Raw genomic sequence first — 20,645 nt, 5'->3', positions numbered from 1 at the left:
AAAAATGTGTAATCAAAAGTTATCCTTCTGTCTCCTGACTCAACAGAAAGTAAAGCTGGTGGTTCTAGGAAAAGCTGTTCCCCACAAAGCTACTATAAACAACACAGCAACTGACTATTTTAATTCTAAGAATTCTGCTGTATTTTGTTGAAAGGGACATTTTTAACCTGGCCTCTCATTTTGCATCCACAATTAATTGCGGGTGTAAATGACAATACTTAGGTGTTTAACTACCTGATCTGTAGAAATTTGGACCCAACATCTAAACTACCTCAGAGTTGGTTGGAGCACCAGCTGGTGGGAAGACTATGGCAACAAGGTTCCACAGGGAGCAGTGTTGCCAGGGGTGATGGAGATGACTAAAGAAACACAACAAATTTTTGTGGATACAGACTAACAAGGCTACCCCCTGATAAAGAAACACAAATTCTCTGTGCAGGTACCCCTGTGATTTGCAGTTACCAAGATATCCATGGAATTTCTTTGCCATCCAAGATTTGGTGGGTCATTTATGGGTTTTCAGGGGTCTGGTGGGTCTTGTCATATTCCTGCTTCAGGGTGGGTAGCTGCAGAAAGGCAAATCCACTTATCCCTGGATTGAATTAACTGCAGGAAATTATATGTACTAAAATTTGGAGTTTCCTGGTTTTCCTGCTTATAATTATATATTCCTTACTCTACTCAGGGGAAACTTTAATTGTATATATACACATATGGACAATGATAAATATTCATTATGGTCCCAATTCAGCAAAGTACTTAATTAAGCCCCAGCCTAATTAAGCACAAGTAGTCCCACTGAAGTCAGTGGCATTACCAACATGCTTGAAGACAGACATGTGCTTAATTGAATATCTTGCTAAATCAGTCTCTACCTGGTGACTGACTCCAATGGGTATTTTGCCTGAGAAAATAGTGTAGGAGTGAGTCTTATGAGGGCCGTCCCACATTTTATATACATCTTTACTTCCATCCCACATAAACCTGCTGTGATCTCTTTCATATTACTGCAAGTTATTTACAAAAGAAATGCTGATACTAGAGAACATGTTATTTATCTAAAAGAAATAAATTTTACATATTTGTGCATTTTTATGTCTACACCTTCCTTTCAAATTTTTCCTCTGCTTTTGGGACATGGCAGTTAAGAAATAAGAAAATATATTAAGAGGAGTGAAAAAAAAAAAAGCAGAAAAAGGAAGAGTGGAAGAAGCCAAAAAGGAGTGATGGGAAAGGAAGGGAAAAGAGAAACAGCAGGGAAGAAAGAGAAACATGGGCATAAAGAAAAGAGAAAAACCCTTGGATAAGTGTCCACCTAGCAACCGATTTATTGTCCCTACACCTTGTAATCACAATTCTTTCAAAAAGACAGCTTGTTTATTAAAACACGTGCAAAGAACTATACCGTACACGTTTCAAAGAAAAAAAAATCCAACAAAAACATGGCAACAGTGAACTAAAAGGAATGCATGTTATCTACCTACATGGAATGTGGAATTTGTGGGAGCCCTGAGTATGACTTTCTTATAGTCCCATGAGTGTGAAATTCACTTCATTAGCAATCTACAAAACCTACCACTACAAAATATTTATTGCAGGCCCTTTCCTAGCAGAGTTATGCAGTCACTCAGGAATCTTGTGGCTGGCCAAAACAGAAAAAAGGTACAGCCATCCTTGGAGTATATAAACTAAAAAATTCCTCTACCTGTGTTATTTATGCCTCTCCACAGCCAAAACATAGGCTTAAAAATAAATAAAGACATAAAATAGGCTTACTTGCCTAATCTTCCACACTCCAAAAAAGTATATCAGCAAAACCTGTCTCCCTCTAGGTTGTGGGAAGGATGCTAATTATATATCCTCCCCAGCAGGTTTTGTCAGGACTACAAACATGGCTCTAGGAGGGACTACATTTCCCAGCAAGCCTGGTACCCTTACTTTCCCGGAAAGACTGGGAGGGAAATACTATTTGTTAGTCATGGTCCCTCACTGCAGCAGAGGAGATACAAGTTCCAGTCCTCCCTACCCATAGAACTTCAGCCTAGAGCACTAAAATTAGTCAGCAGTGTGGGTTTCTTTACAAATCCCAGAATGCTTCCTCTGAATCCGCTTTCTTCTCAGCAACCAGGTGCTGTTCTAGTAAAACTTACAAGTTAAAGGGCTAATATACATTTAAATCCCTTTATGGGAATAAATGAATCCTCAGATAATATGCCCAAGCACTATGGTGATAAACACCTTAGAAATACATTAAATACTATATAATTATTCATAGAAGAAACAATAAAGAATAGTTAGATAAATACCATTTATGCTACAGCCAGTTCTGAAATAAAACAGACATTGCTGATGCTTCAATAATTTCATAATAAATATGAGGTCCAGTCTTGCACCTCAAAAAACATACCACTGAAGTCACTGAGTGTTTTGCCTGAATAAAAGCTTTTTGTTTTAAGGTAACATTTGCTATCAACATCCTTAACTTACATTACTCTAAACACAAAAAAAAATACTTTTCTACCAACTATTCTGTGTTCTCTTTTTCATCCTGTGTTATCTCCCTAATCTGGGGCAAAATCTGTTTTGGGGTACTTATTCATATGCACAATTGACCATTTAGAAACCTAACTGACCAATTGTCTGTGCAAACATGTTTTCCTGCACAATCATGGCAAATGCTTGTTTCAAATCTCTGTGCATGAAACCAATCATAGCTTTTGTTCTTTTTTGTTTCTGAAAATTTGGCTCTTAAAACCCACATGAAACAGACAGCATTTTTGTTTGCTCAGATAGCTTGCTTGACTCACCTACAAAAGAGTAAAGTGCATCCTCTAACCTATGAAGGTGGAGCAGAGTCTAACAAGATTTAAGCCTATGGTTCTAATGAATATAGGTACACTATTCAAACCATGATGCTTAGATCACTAAACTCTTCTCTCCACAACCCAGATTTTCAGTGAAAAGTGAGTTATACAGGGTAAGATAAGGATCATCAGACTTCAGGTTGAAGGATGATGGCTGAAATTGCAGAATTTCTCTTGCAACATCAAATTTAGTCAAAGGGCACAACTGGATAACATGGAATTCTATTGAGTCAGAAGCTAGCTGGGAAGTATTATTTAGGTCAATCTTTGTTGCAAAAGAGGTAAACACAAAGGGACAAATTCAGAAGTGATCTAAATTACACATTGAATGGTGGGAGTAATTTACAAGCCACTGGAGCCTTACCAGGAGAAAGAGGAGTCATCCCTAACATAGCAATTAGCAGTAGAATGTAGGGTAAAGTAAATCTCTTTGTCCTATTTTATCTTACATTTGCCTTTCCTGCTGTCATGGGTGTGTAGGTTACAACCGCTCTCTGAATTTGTCTCAGAATATTTATAATGCATAATCACCTCTAAAAGCATACCTTATACCTAACTCATTATCAAGCATTAGTACCTTTCATTCTAAATGTTTGGTAATTTATTCCAGGGGCTTTCAAACTGTGGTCTGGGTCCACAGACAATGACTAATGGGTCCACAAAAGGTTGCTATTACCACAGAACAATGGTTTTCAATCTGTGGTCCAGGAACCATTGAGGGTCTGCAACCTAGGTCTAATATTTCCAAAGGGGCCCACACCTCCATTTGAAAATGTGTAGGCATCTGCAAATGAAAAAAGGGGTTCTATTACAAGGGTAGCACCTCTTTTGTAAGAAGGCTGATTATATATTACTGGCCTCTTCTACAGCTCTCTCCCTCAGAGGAAATCTTTGTGTGGTAGAAAGAAAAGGAATACTTGTGGCACCTTAGAGACTAACCAATTTATTTGGTTAGTCTTGAAGGTGCCACAAGTCCTCCTTTTCTTTTTGCAAATACAGACTAACACAGCTGCTACTCTGAAACTTGTGTGGTAGGTACATCTGAAATCTAGTCAGGAACAACCTAGAGCTGGCAATAACTGAAAGTTATTGGTAGGGATATGTAGGGATAGCTAGCATCACTAATTCACTGAAAGGCAGCAGCACAGATGAAATTTGGAGAAAACCAGAGAACCCACCCCAAACCGAAACCGACCACATCAAAAGAGCTCAGCCTAATCTATGGCAACTCTTTCTACTGTTCGCAAAAAGAAAAGGAGGACTTGTGGCACCTTAGAGACTAACCAGTTTATCTGAGCATAAGCTTGCGATGCATGTTCAAATAAACTGGTTAGTCTCTAAGGTGCCTCAAATCCTCCTTTTCTTTTTGCGAATACAGACTAACACGGCTGCTACTCTGAAACCTTTCTACTGTTGTGCTTTTAAATGGGGTGGGGGGGCACTTTCAAGGTTGGGAGGTCAAACCCGTGGCCTCCCAGCCATGCTGCCCATGCCCGCGCTGTGCTCTCCGGGCGCGGGCAAGGACGCCGCTCTCGGAGCGTTGTGCGCCGCGTGCTAGGCATTTCCACTGGCCGCCCACTCACAAGGCTGGAACTGCCCAGCCACGGCCCTGGGAGCCCGGGCCCCGCGCACAGGCGGGCGCGGCCCCCGTCCCAAGCAGAGGAGAGGGCTGGGCAGACACGACGTGGGTGAGGGTCCCGGCCCGCGAGGTGACGTCACTGCCATCAGGCCAACGAACCAAACGGCCGTCAGATCGCACCTGGGTGGACCTGGTGGTCGTTCCACTTCCCCGCGCCTGCGTCCCCCTCCCCACGCCAACCTCCCTCCCTCCGCTATCTCGCTCGTCTCCTCAGCGGCCTCTGCCCGCTCCCGCGGCCCCAGCAGCCGCCCTCCGCCTGCAGCTCCCTCCTCTCCTCGCCCGGCCCCAGCATCACGTGTAGGCGGGCTACGTGCGGCCCAACTGGGGCGGATCGGCCGGTGAGTGACGAGCCGGGCGAGCAATTCCTGGCGCCTGGGCTGGCCTCTCAGCCTATGCGGGGGCCCGGGGCGGGATTTCCGCCGCGCTCTGGCTCCGCGTCTCTCAGCTGACGGGACAAACCCATTTGTCATGGAGTCGCTGTAGGCTGGTCCCGGCGCTCGGCCCCCAGGTAAGAGCTGCCTTTGCGGCGGGGATGGGGGCGGGCTCCGCTCGGGCCTCCCGGCCAGCTCCGCCTGGGTCGCTGCTGTCACGCTGCCGCCCCCAGGGCTTGTGGGAGGCTAATGGATCAGTCGCCCCGGCGAGCCGAGCTGCACCGGCTTGGGGGGGCCAAGACTGTGAGCTGGTTTTGCGTATTGAGGCCGAACTAAGTCTCCCCCGGAGCAGAGTCGCTAGCAGCCCAAACGCTGGAGCTGTTACCAACTTTCACTGCAGCTGAGTCTGGCATTTCCCTTCCCTCCCCCAGCCTGCAGCGAGCTCAGGGTAAGCAGAAGAGAGAAGAACGAGTGAGAAGAACAAAATGCTGACAAAGCACCACCGATTACAGCTACAGCCCGGGCTGGGGTTTCACTTCTGTATTTCTTGTGTGTGGTTTTTCTCCAGAGCTCTCTGGCCGGGGATGCTGACCATATTTATGAGGTAGTGATTATCTGTGCTCTCCCTGGCGACGTTTGGCAGCTGTGTAAGGGGGAAGCAGGTACTGGCTGGAGAGTGCAGCCTAATGCCCCCACAATTATTAATAAAGAGGTACAAACAAACTGTTTGGGATGTATAGACTCTGTTTACTGTCTAGCGCAATCCATGCTTTGGTTAACAAAATCCTGAGATAGTGAGAATACAGTGCCATCTGCCATTCTTCATAGCTATTCACCAGTAATGCCCCTGGTGCTTTTTAGTTTTCACTCTCTGCGCAGGTACCCGTCCTAGCCCAGCCCCAGAGGTAAGGCCATCCTGGTATGATACAGATTCAGAGCTGGTGTGGTCTGATGAAACTCAATGCACGGAAATGCTGGGGGGAGTATCAACAGAATATTATTAACATTAAGCAGCTAAGGGGGGGGTTGTCCTCTAATTGTGAAACTAACAAACCTCCCCTGCACCACCTGGAACTTTTTAAGAGAAATTAGAATGTAAATGAAATGAGTGATCCAGATATTAATATTTCTAAGTGTTTTCTTTGCCAATGATGAATAGCAGCAGAGTTTACCAAAATGCAAACTGAATTACAAAACTATAGGCAATGGAACAAATTCAAGCCTCGCATAAGGCTTCTTCAGTTGAATTACATCAGGGATGAATTTGGTCAGATATTAGCCAGTTCACATGACGATTTCACATGATGTGTGTACATGTAAGTATCCTTGCCCCTGGAAGATGGATAATCTGAGGTAATAGGGCAAGGACTACCATTTGGATGGGGACTTTTTATTCTGTGGCCCACACTTTTAACAGTTAGTCTCATGGTCCAATCTCTCCTCTCCCCAGACAATTATTCAGCACCATCTCCCCTCCCATTGGTGCCTGTGCAGACTTTCCCTCCTGTCTTCAGCCACATAAGTTCCTGTTGCACCTACAGCAATTGCTTACATGGAAAATTCATATTAGGAAGATATTTAATATTTTGTAATAATCTATAATGTAATTTAATAGGTTTGAATAAGAAAACCAGATAGCTCTCTGCAAGCCACAGTATGCTGTCTGTGGAGCACCAGTGGCCTATGGACACTGATTTATATGAATATTCCCTGATAACAGGGAACAGCCAATATACAATTATGCCTTCCGTAAATGCTGCAGTATTCTATGTTCGGTAAACGGTGATTGGTCCGAAGTTCCATTCACCATAGGGGCAAGCGGTTTGCCTAACTTCACTTTGTTTTCTATCCCACCACGAAGTTTCTTGGTTATAGGGAGCACTGACAGCAACAGCTGGAGTTAGTCTAACATTTTCCCCCATAAGACCCAATTTTCAGTAGCTTTGTATCTTTCCCAAACTAACTGTTCACATTAAAAAAAAAAAACTGATACAAGATCTCTGCCTCAGACTGATTTTTTTTTTTTTTTAAGAAGGTTACAGCAAAAGTGGCTTAGCCATTTCTGAGAACAAGATTGGCAAAACAACCTATTTTTTTCTCTAATGCTAAATTTGTAGCACAATAAAAGAAATGGTTGTATCTCCATGCAGTGGAGCAGGACTTGACATTTGACAGGGGGTTGCTTGGGGGAAGGGAGGTGCTTTTTACTCTTTATCAAAATATATAGTGAAGAATAGCTCTGTGTAGCTCAAAAGCATGTCTTTTTCACCAACAGAAGTTGGTCCAGTGGGAGAGATTCTCAGCCCAAGTTTTTATGTGCATTCTGCATTGAGCATTCTCTAGCTCTAGGGAATTCCTACATGTAAACTGCACTGATCATAGTCTCAGGACCACTCAGCTTCCTGCTTGGCAGGCACAGAGCTAGAGTTTCAGACAGGATATAGACACTGTAGCAACAATGCCCTCACTTTTGACCTCAGGGGAGGCCCGCTGGGAAGGGAGCGCAGGAGGATGCTTTCTGCTGACTGATGGTGTTAATTATGTGTACTTCATAGTCTTCATTAAAGTTTCACACTCCTAAATCAAGGAACAGCCAAGTAGTAATCCTCCCATTCTATAGCTGGGGTAACAGACGTTTCAGATAGTTGCTTCTGGCAGAGTTGAGAACAGAACCCTATCTCTAGTATGAGAGACATGTATTATTCATTCAGTCACACTTAACGCTTTCTGTGTAAAGAACAATCTACATGCTTATCTGTGCTGTGTCTACAGTCACAGTCCACTCCAGAGCTAGAAATAGAAACCAGATATCCTCATTCCCAAAGTTTCGCAGATATCTAGCAAATTATATAAGCCACTTGCAAATTGTGTGTTGTATTCCCCTCTTGCAGTTGGAAAACTGAATTATACTATACTCTTGCTAACAGTTGCTCCTTTTTAAAGTGGTAGAGATCTGTGCTTTGAATCTAGAACCCTGCAGATGATCCCTTTGGGGGTGAATAGGGTTCCAACATGATGGAATCCATTTGCTTCTTTAAAAAAAAGCACCCCAAAACACACCACTACCACTTAGGAAATTACATAAAAAGAACCTTTAAGGAATAAAGTTTGAAGTCCAGGAAATGCCAGAATTGGCATTGCTTGTGTAACCTTAATTCAGCCCCTTTGTGTATATATAGTATGATGCAGTCTTTTGTTATGTGATCATATACTATGTGTTCTGCAACTCCCCAGCCTTATTCGAATGAGCAGGGATCGACAATGAATGAGGCACAGAATTTTGAGAATTAAAGAGATATTCTTTTGTATTTGAGGCACTGTACTGGGACCCATGAGAACTGGGCTCTGATCGTTGCTCTGCCACAGATTTGCTGCATAATTTTAGGTAAGACAATTGTAATATGTATGCACAGTGGGGCTGAATTAAGGTTGTCTGTACAACCTTAATTCTAGTATTTCTTAACTTAGGGTGCTTGACTTTTCAACCTTAATGTTGTTTTATCATTATTTGTATAACTGCAGTAGACGTAATGTTTGCATATTCACAAATTTTCCTCCCTTATGAAGAGCTAGTTTTCTTCAGGTGGATAGTCATAGCCCCTGCATTTTCTGTACTTCAAACTATAGCTGACAAATTGTGATAAGAGGGAACTAATAAAATTATGGTAAGAGAAACTAAACAGTAACAATTCTATATATTTATATAAAAAATAAAAATTCATGGATTACAAAAGTTTTTTTTTTTTAGAGACAGATTTGTGAGACTTCAATTTCCTCTATTGCTCTGTCAGTCAACAGTATTACAAAGCTTCATGGGTCTAAATTGCTATGCCAGAGTCACAAAATTACTTGCTTCTAAAATGTCAGCTCTTCCTTAACTCCCATTAATAATGAATTAGAAGTACTCTCTCATTTAGATTAAATTTAAGCCAAATGTATCCAGAGAAGACTCGCCTTTCAATGTTCACTAAAATGCAGATGGAAACCTCAAAAAAATGTGGGAAAACACCTGCTCCACTGAACATGCAACTTTTGAAGCTTATTCAGGCAAAACTCCCCGTGATTTTGATGCAGGACTGCAGGTTATAAAATGTAAAAATATACACATTAGTGCAATTCTACAGCTAGTCAGTTAAAATTAAAATCAAGAAATGCAATGTTAAAGTTTCAAAAGCATCATTAACTCAGTCCCCTCGTACATGCTAGATGGTATATGGATTTACATTTTACAATCTTTTTAGCAGGCCTGATTGTAATTTGAAAAGAGGCTTCCAATAAGGAAGAAGCTAGTATAATGTTTAGAGGATAGAACTGTGAGTCAGGAGTTTTGTACTCTGCTCTGGTACTGACTGTAGTAGTCTTGTCTGTGACTCTTGGTCAAGTCATCAAGGTCGCAATTTTCAATCCTGGGTGCCTAAAATTAGGCGCACAAATCCTTGTGAAGTCACATGAACAAGACTACTTATTCAGAGGAGCTGAGTACCCACATCTCAGTGGAGTGCCTCTTTAACAGAATTTTACAGATTGATAACATGCCTGTGAGATAGTAAAGTATTATGAGGTTTAACTCAGTTTTTACTAAGTGCTTTGAGATCCTCTGAAAATAAGTGCAAATTAACAACAGTAAAATGAGGCACTCAAGTAAAAAAAAAAAATATCACTTGTCTGATTTTTTTAACCTATTGTTGTAACACCCAACACTAGTGTAAATGAAAGAGTTTGGGAGGAAATTATGCTATATTATTCCATTTTATATATAACTAGTTTCACTGCTTCCCCTATATAGTCAGTAAGTTTTCCCTCTGCTGTTTGTGCAAGCAATTGTAAAACCAGGGACATTGCTGGAGAGTCAGAGGCAGGTGTGGAACCTGTAACTCACTTTAACTCAAATTGACTAGATATGTTGGTTGTGTCCCATTAGCTACCCCACAGGTAGGTTGTAAGTATCAGTTCATGGTTCATAAAACACCTCAAGATCCTCTTGTAGAAGGTGTTCTAGAAATACAATGTATCAAACCATAATATTAGCCTAACACACAACTAGAAATGACAGTAAATACATGTTCAGTGTCAGCTAGTAATGCTGCAGTTGGGATCTTAACTTTTGGAATTCCTGACGTGTTTATATTCAGGCTTAGAAGAATTTGATTTTTAATTGATAAATGTTAGTAAACATCAATTTCACTGTACTCAAACAGGAAAACATATTTCCATTGGTAATCAAAATTTACAGACAGCAAAGAAGGAAAAATGCTGCTTGAGAACTTAGTGTTTGATTTAAGACTATTTATTTTGTCAGCATCACACGTTGAAATATACAATTTATGGTTTCAACAGTTAAAGCTTTCACTTTTTGAATCCCAATGTTTGTCATTAAATAATTCTCTCTCCTTCCTTCTCTGCCTCCGTAATTTCAGCTGTGAAAATTTAAAATTAAAGTTTTAAAGTGCTTTAAAAAGACACTGATATGTCAAAATTATAAAAAATTGAATTTTGCCAAGCCTATTTATATTTAATTCTACTTACTTATTGCATTAATGTAGTTTCTTCTTCATGTAATGTCCTTGTATTTTAAAAGGAAAGCATCAAAGATTATCTGTGCTTAATATTGGTATTGATGTAAACTGGGCTTTGAAGTTCATGTCTTAATGAAGTAAATGGGGCGGGTTACCCTTTGGTTAGAGGCAATTTTCTTAAAACTGAAGACAAGTTGCAACAGGGACACATTTAAATTGTGTTGGGTGGGCCTTTATTAAAAGAGAGGTCTAGATCCTGGGCTTCAGCCAAGGACCTTTTACTGTAGCTCAGGGTAGAAGGTGCAAAGATGGCTTTAAATTGTGAGCTGAGCTAGACTGCTGATACAAATTAGATTGGAGTAAGGGCTACTCTAATTTATGGTGGCTATCAGCACCTTCTGGGGCTATTCCAGGAGCCAGAGATCCTCTGGGAATTAGTGACATTCTGGCTACACCTCTTTCTGGTCATGTCCTTAAACTGGCTACTGGGAAAGGGTTGCTATGGGAGCAGCATCCTCCAGCTCCAGCTGGAGGAATGGCAGAATTTGCCCAATGCTGTTATGTGATTATTATCTGCCATCCCAGCCTTGAAGGGATTTTTGTCTGTCATATTCAAGAATGATCTTGTGTTTGATCATATGGTCTTGTCTAATGAAAAACAAGCAAGCACTTGTCTTAAGTATTAACGTATTTTCACACATGTGGTAATTTAGTCTGGAATAAAGTTTCTCCACAAAGGATAATTCTTTACTCTTGTTATAGACTTGACCACGTATAAAACCAATTCACTGCTCAATCTAACCAATCTATTAGCTGCTGAAATAAAAAAAAAAAAAGTAAGTCTAGGATCCAACTGAGTGTAAGTAAACCACACTTGGTATCCTTAAAAACAATGAGGAGTGCTTTTGTGGCCCATTCATGATCTCTTTGACTAACTGAGAGCAGGAGCAGGCTGATTAACTGATCTGTAAATCAAACGTTAGCGGTATGGCATAGTTTATTGTCCTTTAAAAGTTTTATGGAGTAGAAGGAGGAACTTTAGAGTGACATCAACGGGAGTAGTCAGGGTAAAAATATTATGTAAATACCCAAAAAGTGTCTTTGGTTAAAGACACTGATAAATTAAAATTAGATGTTATTTTTGTGGAACATACAATGTTAATATGGGGCTATATCACATCACCCTTTCTGAAGCAGAACTCCCTCTGATTTCAGTGGAGAATTCTGTTTAAAAAGATATCCTTAATACAAGGAGTCATGGAGAGCGACTCTAAATTAAATAAGTTTTCTTTCAAGTCCATCATGAATAATCCAGAAGGGAAGGGATTCTAGATTTACATAAACAGAACAGACTGTGAACACTTCCTGTTTTATTTGAGTCCTCTAGAAGACATTCCATAATTACTACTTGTTTTCAACTCCTCTTCCCCTACCACCTCTGTTCTCATTTTTGTATTTTCCTCTTTTCTTCAGTGTTTACTTTCCATTTAGTTTTGTTTTTATTTATCTTGTTATTCAGTGGGATTGACATGCATATATTCTGTGTTTAAATAAATCATAGGTAAGTAAAAGGGTACAGAACCTAATATTTTTTGTATACCGACAGCCCATCCCTTATTCTGGGGGCAGACATGGGGCAGTGCCCCCCACATCTAGTAGGGGGAGGAGAGTCAGGCCAGGCTCCCTGATCATTCCTTGGGTCCAGCCTTTGGCCCATTCCTCATCTCACCCCTTGCAGACAGAGCAGACTTCCATAGCTCAAGTGGTAGGTTCAGTGTTCAAACCATGGTGACTATACATGATTGGGGATTGTTACAGTTGCATATAATGAAATTTATTCATACTTTTTAAAAAAAATTAATGTAGTTTGAGGGTTGTTAAAAGTCAAACATTCAGAAGTTAGGAAATGTTAGATTTATGGTTACCTGTCCACTTTTAATTTGGCCTCCTTATGTGTATGCATTATGGTAGGTTTTTAATTACATGCCATTCCCCCCCCCCCACACACACACACAAGATACTCCCTATTAAATGCAGAGGGAAACAGATTTAATGTTTCATGGGCAACATAAATTTAGCATTTCCTGAGTTTACAACCTAAATAATTCTTTTTATGTATGCACTTATTCAGTATTTGTATAACAGTAGCAACTCGAGGCCCCAACTCAGATTAGGACCACATTGTATTAGGTACTGTACCAGCATTTAGTAAGAAATTATGTTTGCCCTGAAGAGTTTACAGACTAAACAGGTAAGTCAGACAGAGGTTGAGAGAAAGGAAAGTAATACAAAGAGTTACTAGAGAGATGTTTGGCAAATGTCATGTTAGTTCCATTTAAAAAAAGAAAAAAAAATTTAACCAGAACTGATCATACATACTATGCAAGTACATAAAATTTTCCATCTCTATTACAGTCATTAAAGACATGTTAAATGAGTTTATGAAAGCCATAAATCTCATAACAGGTTTTAAACAGGTGGGTTAGTTTCTTTTCAAAGCCCCATTGGATTTATTGGAGGGGGGGGAAAGTGTGACTATCTATGCAAGTAAGGATTATTATTCATGTGAGTGAGGCTTGCAGGCCCCTACCTTGTATTCTGAACGTTTCTGAGAAGGAATTCCTAAAAACAATTGACTAGCAAACCAAAAAAGCCCCCCAAAACAATGAATCAGGAATTTTAAAGGGCAGTTACTCTTTGAAAAGTGATTCAGCAGAGCAGACTTGCTCCCTCTGGTTATTTAAAGACAAAGTTGTTAATTTTAGTGGTTTAAATCTGGTTTTTAATCTTGTAGAATTAACACAACTATGGAAGAGGGAGCTGAGATCTATTCCTTCTTGCACATCTACAGAATTGTTTAGGAAGGGCAAGATTCACAGCTTGTGTAAATTGGTGTAGCTCCATTAAAGACAATGATCTATGTATGTTTACGCCGCTGAGGATCTAGGTCAAGTGTTACAAGTAATAGGTCCAATCAGTTACACTTGTGCAAACCTGAAGACAATAGGGCTGCACAGATATAGCACAGCAATATGAATAATTATGCCCTATTACTTATTATTTATATTATAGTGGAACAAGCCCAGTCATGGAACAAGGCACCATTGTACAAACACATCACAAAGACAGTCCCTGCTCCAAAGAGCTTACAGTGTGTGAGGGTAAAGATTTTCAGGAGTGACTAGATGTTTTGGGTGCACAACTTGACACCTTAAGGAGATCAGATTTTTATAGGACAGCTGCCCAGCACATTCTGAAAATCAAGTTCATGTAAGGCAGTGGTTCTCAAACTAGGGCCGCTGCTTGTTCAGGAAAAGCCCCTGGCGGGCCAGGCTGGTTTGTTTACCTGCAGTGTCCGCAGGTTCGGCCGATCGCGGCTCCCACTGGCCGTGGTTCGCCACTCCAAGCCAATGGGGGCTGTGGGAAGCGGCACGGGCTGAGGGATGTGCAGGCTGCCTTTCCTGGAGCCCCCATTGGCCTTGAACAGCGAACTGCGGCCAGTGGGAACCGTAATCGGCTGAACCTGCAGACGTGGCAGGTAAACAAACCAGCCCGGCCCGCCAAGGGCTTTCCCTGAACAAGCGGTGGCCCTAGTTTGAGAACCACTGAATTAGAGAACATGCTCGTTTAAAGTTGAGCAATGCTCCCTTATAACATTGTTTGTCCACTGCTTGCAGAAAGAGCAGCCAGTTGGAGCTAACTGGTGGGGGCTTGGAACCAGGGTTGGCTGGCAGCCCCCCCATCAGCTCCCCTAAGTTCCCTGTGCAGCAGCTGCCCAGCAGGCTATCAATTGCTGGGCAGTCCAGCTTTCCCTCCCTCAACTGCCAGATGCTGCTCCTGCCCTCCACCTTGGAGCCTCATGCTTGCTGTGCAAGTGGGGTGGAGGAAAGAGGCATGCTAATGTAAGGGTGTCCCCCTCTCCCCTGCTCCTGCCCCGCACTCCTTTACCCTTCTCCACAGAGTGGGAGGACACACGACAGGGCTCAGGACGGAGGGAGCTTGCTGGCAGTAGGTACTGTCTCAACTTGCTGATCTACTTAAAAAGGCAGTGTACTTAGAGTGGGGTCAGCGTACTTAAAGGGGCAATGTGCATTTCTCTCTCACGCACGCTGTGTGTGTCTCTCTCTCTCTACCATGCTGTCTTCCCTCCCTCCATTCATGTTGCCTTGTAGAGTGTGAGGCTACATTAACAACGTGTTAACCCTTGAGGGCTCAGCGGAGTGCTAGTTCATCATTTAGTAGTAAGGCATTCCCTGGGAAATATCCCACCCTCTGACTTCACCACCTCAACCAAGCTTCACAATCATCATTGCTGTGTACAGTATTAAATTGTTTGTTTAAAACTTATAGTGTGTGTGTGTGTATTATATATAAAAATAAAACAGTTTTTTGTCTGGTAAAAAAAAAAAAATTTCCCTGGAATCTAACCCCCCCCCCATTTACATTAATTCTTATGGGGCAACTGGATTCACTTAACATCATTTCACTTAAAGTAGCATTTTTCAGGAACATAACTACAGTGTTAAGCAAGGAGTTACTGTAAAAATATGCATGTCCACTGCTTAATGCCAACAGTTAGTTGCTTGGATAGCTGCATATTGTCTGTGTAAAATATTTTCATTGTTCCTGTCAGCTGAATATCTAACCATTCTAGTGATCTAGACATCAAATGCCATGGAAGCTACGTTCTTTGGGAAAACTGTACCTAATTGTGAAATAATATCAAATAAAGGTTTCTTATCAATTAAGAATAACCATAAAATCTCTTAAAATATTCTTTTGAAAGACAACTTTTTAGCTAATCTAAATAGCTATTGATTAGTTTGCTCTGATCAATAGGAGACTAACCAATAAGGAAAAAATATCTGCTACATAACATGATTTTATTTTGTTTTATTTACAGATATTTAATTTAAAATGCTGTTGTCAATAGGAATGTTAATGTTGTCTGCCACTCAGATCTACACCATCCTGACAGTTCAACTGTTTGCTTTCCTAAACCTTTTGCCTGTGGAGGCAGACATTTTAGCGGTAAGTGTAATAAATGTGTTTACATGCAAATGAATGGGAATTTCTTTCAGATTTTCCTACTTATAAATCATCATGCAATACATTTTGAAACATTATCAGTGCAAAGTTAATAGGACCTATATATTTTACCAATTACGTGAAGCCTATTCAAAAATAAAGGGTAGGCTTTTCAGAGAAAGTTAGGGTTAGAGTTTAGTGCTGGAATCTCTTTGAAATTCAGTGTGAGTAAGGCATTTAACTCCCTTAGGATCTCCTGAAAGTCCCAGCCAAAATATGTAGGACCATCTCATGCCATAGAACTTTAAAAAGAACTCCCCGCTGATTTAATTTAATAGTAAAAATAAGTAGATAGCAGACAATAATACTTTCTATGGACTTCTGTACTTCTGTTTGCATGTGAGAATTCTGTCCAGAGTAATTTACAATATGCTCATGGGCAGTGAGAAGAAGATTGTCCCCTCAGATCCTCATTTATTTACATTGAATTCTGTAGTCATGAAAATATGGCATAACATATTAGAAAGGGTTGAATACCATTTGGATATAGCAAGTTGTGTTCCACCCAATTGTGATTAATAGAGAAACTAGTGGGAAGTTCTTTTTAAAGATCTGTGGCATGATATGGTCTTCTATTTTCCGGCTGAAATTTTCAAGGGACCCTAAGGGAGTTAGGTGCTCTACTCACACTGACTGGTGTTAGTATGAACAGTATTGGATACAGACTGAGTTTTTATTGGTATATTAGAAAACAGAATAAGGCCCTGATTCTGCAAACACACACATGTATGCTTAACTTATGTACGTGAGCAGGCCCACTGATTGCAACTTCATATAGGTGGGTAGTCCCATTAAACATGTGTTTAAGTACTTGGACAATTGGGACCTGATTTGGGAGTAGAAAAAGCAAGCTGTTATCCCTAAGTGTTGTCAACATATACACACTCACATATATGCACACACCCCATCCCCAGCAGAATTAAATGTTAAGTAGGTATCATCTCAGATGATCTCATGGTTGGGTACTGTATAATGTTAGAAAAGGGGTTCACCACTTATTACTCTATTTATGCATTACAGTTATATGAGGGAGTTACATTTTTTCTGTTTGGGACAGGTGTTCAAGCCACTGAAAAAATTTCATAGCTCTAATCAACTATTGTGTTACCCAAGGAAATTATTATTAAGATAAACTGAGGGGAGAGATTTCAGAGTAGCAGCCGTGTTAGTCTGTATTCGCAAAAAGAAAAGGAGGACTTGTGGCACCTTAGAGACTAACCAATTTATTAGAGCATAAGCTTTCGTGAGCTACAGCTCACTTCCTCAGATATGCATCTGAGGAAGTGAGCTGTAGCTCACGAAAGCTTATGCTCTAATAAATTGGTTAGTCTCTAAGGTGCCACAAGTCCTCCTTTTCTTCTTGAGGAGAGAGAGAGAGGCTCAAACAGGATGATGAAGTAATCAAATGAAAATGCATAAAGTTACAAGTTCCACAAGTTTGTGGTAATACAAGGTTGCCAAATATAGAATTGTGTTATTTTGTACTTAGGATGGTTTTACTAGGTCACTTATCACTTTTCAGTATCTCTTTTTAGCTGGATATTTTAGAAAAAAAATTGGATAGATATGAACTGCTTTATTATGGAACAGCTAGGTGTGAAACTGGCTTTCCATTAAAAGCCTTATTCCCCCCCCTCCCCTCCCCCCCAATCCTCCTATCGCCCTTTCCCAGAAGGAAGAGAATCTTTCTGCATGCCATTTTTCATGCTAGGATAATTTTTTGTGTGTGTGGGGGGGAAGTTTTGGTAAAATTCAGAAATGAATTTTTTTTAAAGTTAGTGTTTTGAAAAATTACTTGAAATGTACTTTTGAAGTTTTGTGGGTTTTTTGGCAGGGTGACAGAGGGGTGTCATTGTATCACCAAAGGCCTTTTTGTGAAGTGTCTTGTAATATTTTAGGAGGATTAGTGGGGGAATTACAAAGTATTCTATTTAAAACAAAACAAAAAACCCTTGCAATACCTCATGCTAAATTAAGGAGTGATGGGATTAGCAAGGGTCTCATTAAAGCAGCGTTATACAAAGGAAACAGTGGAATGAGAGTTAGGGGCCATCAGTGGGAAAGGAATGCTTCCCCAGCCACACCATGCAGAACTGGAAAATTGAAACTCTGTAGATAGCTTGAGAGATTTTGTAAATTAAGGATTGTTTGTTTTTTCCCCCTCAGGGCTGAAGAATGTTTAAGATCCCCTATGCACGGGGCTGGGGTGGGGAAGTGCTTTGCATAGAGGAGTGTGTGCTTTAAAGTGGCAGGATATAGAGTGGGTGTGTAGGGATGTGTGTTGCAGATGCCACAGGTAAAGTCTGTATGCAACAGCCCGGGCTATTTTTCTAGAAAACATCTTCAAACTTCTTTTAAGAGTTTATAAATATAAGTGGACTTGCTATTGACACCTTGAATAGTTTGGAGGGTGGGTAGGTGATGTGGGGGAAAATGGTGTGGGAATTGAAAGTGGTGGGGCAGTTGTTTGTAGGGGATGTGAGCTGGGGAGTAGGAGACTGGTTGGCACAGAGCTGTGCTACCTGGTCTTAATACTGGGAGCCTGGGGAGGGCAGGAGAAAAGGATGCTTGGCGTGATGCAATGAACTGTGGAGGGCAGCAGGGATGAGGGTATGTAGAGAAGATCAGGGAGAGACAGAGGTTCTTATTCATATAGCGCTTAACATTTTTATATCTAGACATTTAAGTGCTTAAAGTTTTAAAGTATGGATAAAAGCTTCCCCTCCCCCCTTAAGTTTAACTCCATTCTCACTCACCATCAGTCTTACTGATCTCTTGTGTAAAGTACTACTGATGAAGAGTGCTATATAAGAGCAAGGAATTATTAAAGCTGCAGAAGGGGAGCCCTGCTTTGATGGGCCCCAAAAGATCCTTCAGAGTAAACTTAGATATTTGCAAGCAAAAATTTCTATTTAACAAGTTAAGTTCAGAAGTGTGTCTTGACAGTCAGTGGGATTTCTTGTATTAGGTACATTGGTGTTAGTCCTAGAACTACAATTTGAGAGCTCCTCTGTCTCAGACTTTTGCTCTGATGATGTCTCTTCCTTATGCAGTAAATATAACCATATCTTAACATTTGAACTACATTTGGCAATCCAGGGGTGTAGGCAGCATGAATAAAGCTTTTTAAACTATTTAAATTCTTTAGAAACAACAAGGAGTCTGGTGGCACCTTAAAGACTAACATTTATTTGGGTATAAGGTTTCGTGGGTAAAAAAACCCCTTCTTCAGATGCATGGACCAGTGGTTTTTTTACCCACAAAAGCTTATGCCCAAATAAATATATTAGTCTTTAAGGTGCCACCAGACTCCTTGGTTTTTTTTGTGGATACGGACTATCATGGCTACACCCTGATACTTAAATTCCTCAATTATTTTTAAATTTTAAAATCGTTCTTGCTACAATAAAGAACTTTTACAAGTTTGGGGTTTTCTGCAGAAAACTGAAAATCTGCCAAGATCTGTTTTTGCCCTGTTTATTAGAGACTTGTATGGTACTCACCCACTACCTGTGGCCTAGGGCAATAGAAAAAAAGAGTCATAGGGAATAGAAAAATGTGGCTTATGCAGTTTTAGAGCCATTATGCAATGTTGTGTATGAGCTTCCATAAAAAAAAACATTTTAGAACTTAACTGTTTAAACTGAGTATCTTTACTCACTTCCCTAAAATCTTTGTAGGGTGTTAAGGATTGCCTCCTGGGGACATTTTAAAAAGCTGGTTAATTTCAAAGTGAAGAAAATCCACTCTCCAGAAGCATATTCATGAGGCACAGCAAGATGTACCCTTTGCTCAAAGTGCGCTTTGGCTACAGCCAGTTTTTTGCAAACGTTAGTGCTTGAATTGAAGGAGAGGTTTTCCCAACATTTAGTGGAATTCATGTTACTTTCTTGTTGTTGTTAAATCATTCCAAATAAAGGAAGACTCTCTAGAGAACTTTGAGTTTATTACATGGAATAAAGCTCTTCCATCTGACATACTAAAGCAGATTGGGTTGGGCAATATGTGGATGAAACACCACCAGAAAACCCGGAGGGACTGGAAGCAGCAGTGTTTATGATTCATTAGTATAGTGTTAGGAGGCACTATGTATAGTACATTTTTGCCCTAAAGAATGAGGTTTTTCTTGTGTTTTCAATTTGATACATGTTATAGATCTGATTTTCTTTTATATTTATGTTTAGTATAACTTTGAAAATGTAACTCAGACATTTGATGATCTACCAGCAAGGTTTGGCTACAGACTGCCAACTGAAGGCTTGAAGGTAAGAAGCAGCATCTCTGAATAAACAAAGTATAAACTAAAAGAAAATTCTTAGAATGTATTTTGTGTGCTATGTAAATATGTTGAAAATAACTTTGTCAACACTAGCTTAAAGATAGATTTATAATTTTCACAGATATACTTTAATAGGGGACTAAAAGAGGATGTATGATGATGTACTATCCTCAAGCACACCTCTTTGTGTCCATGCAGGAACACAGCCCTCAGCTCCCTGTTGGTGCTTGCAATCATTTAATCTGACCCAGATACTGAGAACAAGTCCTTTGGGGGGGGTTCAATTTATTAACTTCTTTTCTAGAGTACAAAGGATCCTCCTTTTAGCCCCTCAAGTCCAACTCTTCTTCTCACTCTAGGGCTAATGACAACAAGAGTCCCAGGAGTCCTCCAGCCCTCCTCCAGGGGCCTGTGTACTTACCTTCCTTGCATCCAGCGGTTCCACAGCTGTCCTCCTGGGCCTGTGTTCATTCAGAGCTTCTAGCCCTGCATTAGGCAGCCCTTATCTCTAGGCACTCCATGTCCTGGGAGCCTTCTTTCTCTGGGAGCACATCCTTCAACTGAGCCCTGGTAGCCTTTTCAGGTCCAGGTGCTCATTACTCAGTAAGCTGTCCACCAGCTAACTAGGCAGTTAATTGTTTACAGGTGGGTTTATTCTCCTTAAAGAAGCCCATCATGCGTAGACTGGGCCATGACTCCCCTTAAAGGGGCCAGCCATCCCATGACAGGATGCATCTGTTAGTCTTGTTTATATAGGAAAAATATGGTATGGTGGTCTACCATATAGCAAAGTCCTACAATTCACACTGATTTTTTTGGATATAGTATGGACCCCATCTTGCAAGTTATTGAGCTCAACTACTATCCTGGCCTATAGAAAACGTGGTT

General features: G+C 40.7%; 1 protein-coding gene across 4 annotated transcripts in view; it reads left to right on the top strand.

Annotated features, from left to right (window-relative positions):
• The first annotated feature begins 4,856 nt into the window (after positions 1-4,856).
• The window catches only part of RNF13 (ring finger protein 13), a 111,208-nt gene continuing 95,419 nt past the window's right edge, over positions 4,857-20,645 (top strand). Inside the window, exons 1-4 of one of the 4 annotated variants that reach the window (XM_084639616.1) lie at positions 4,883-5,011; positions 5,306-5,478; positions 15,294-15,421; positions 19,663-19,743. In XM_084639616.1, the coding sequence (XP_084495742.1) occupies positions 15,308-15,421; positions 19,663-19,743 (195 nt within the window). In that variant the 5' untranslated portion in view covers positions 4,883-5,011; positions 5,306-5,478; positions 15,294-15,307. Of the gene's footprint in view, positions 5,012-5,305; positions 5,479-8,188; positions 8,260-15,293; positions 15,422-19,662; positions 19,744-20,645 lie in introns of all 4 variants that reach the window. The other 3 variants (XM_084639617.1, XM_084639615.1, XM_084639618.1) reach the window with 3 other exon arrangements.

Source organism: Lepidochelys olivacea, assembly GCF_965140295.1.
Source record: "Lepidochelys olivacea isolate rLepOli2 genome assembly, chromosome: 9".
Classification (NCBI taxonomy): domain Eukaryota; kingdom Metazoa; phylum Chordata; order Testudines; family Cheloniidae; genus Lepidochelys; species Lepidochelys olivacea.
This window is presented reverse-complemented; position numbering and strand designations above follow the sequence as displayed.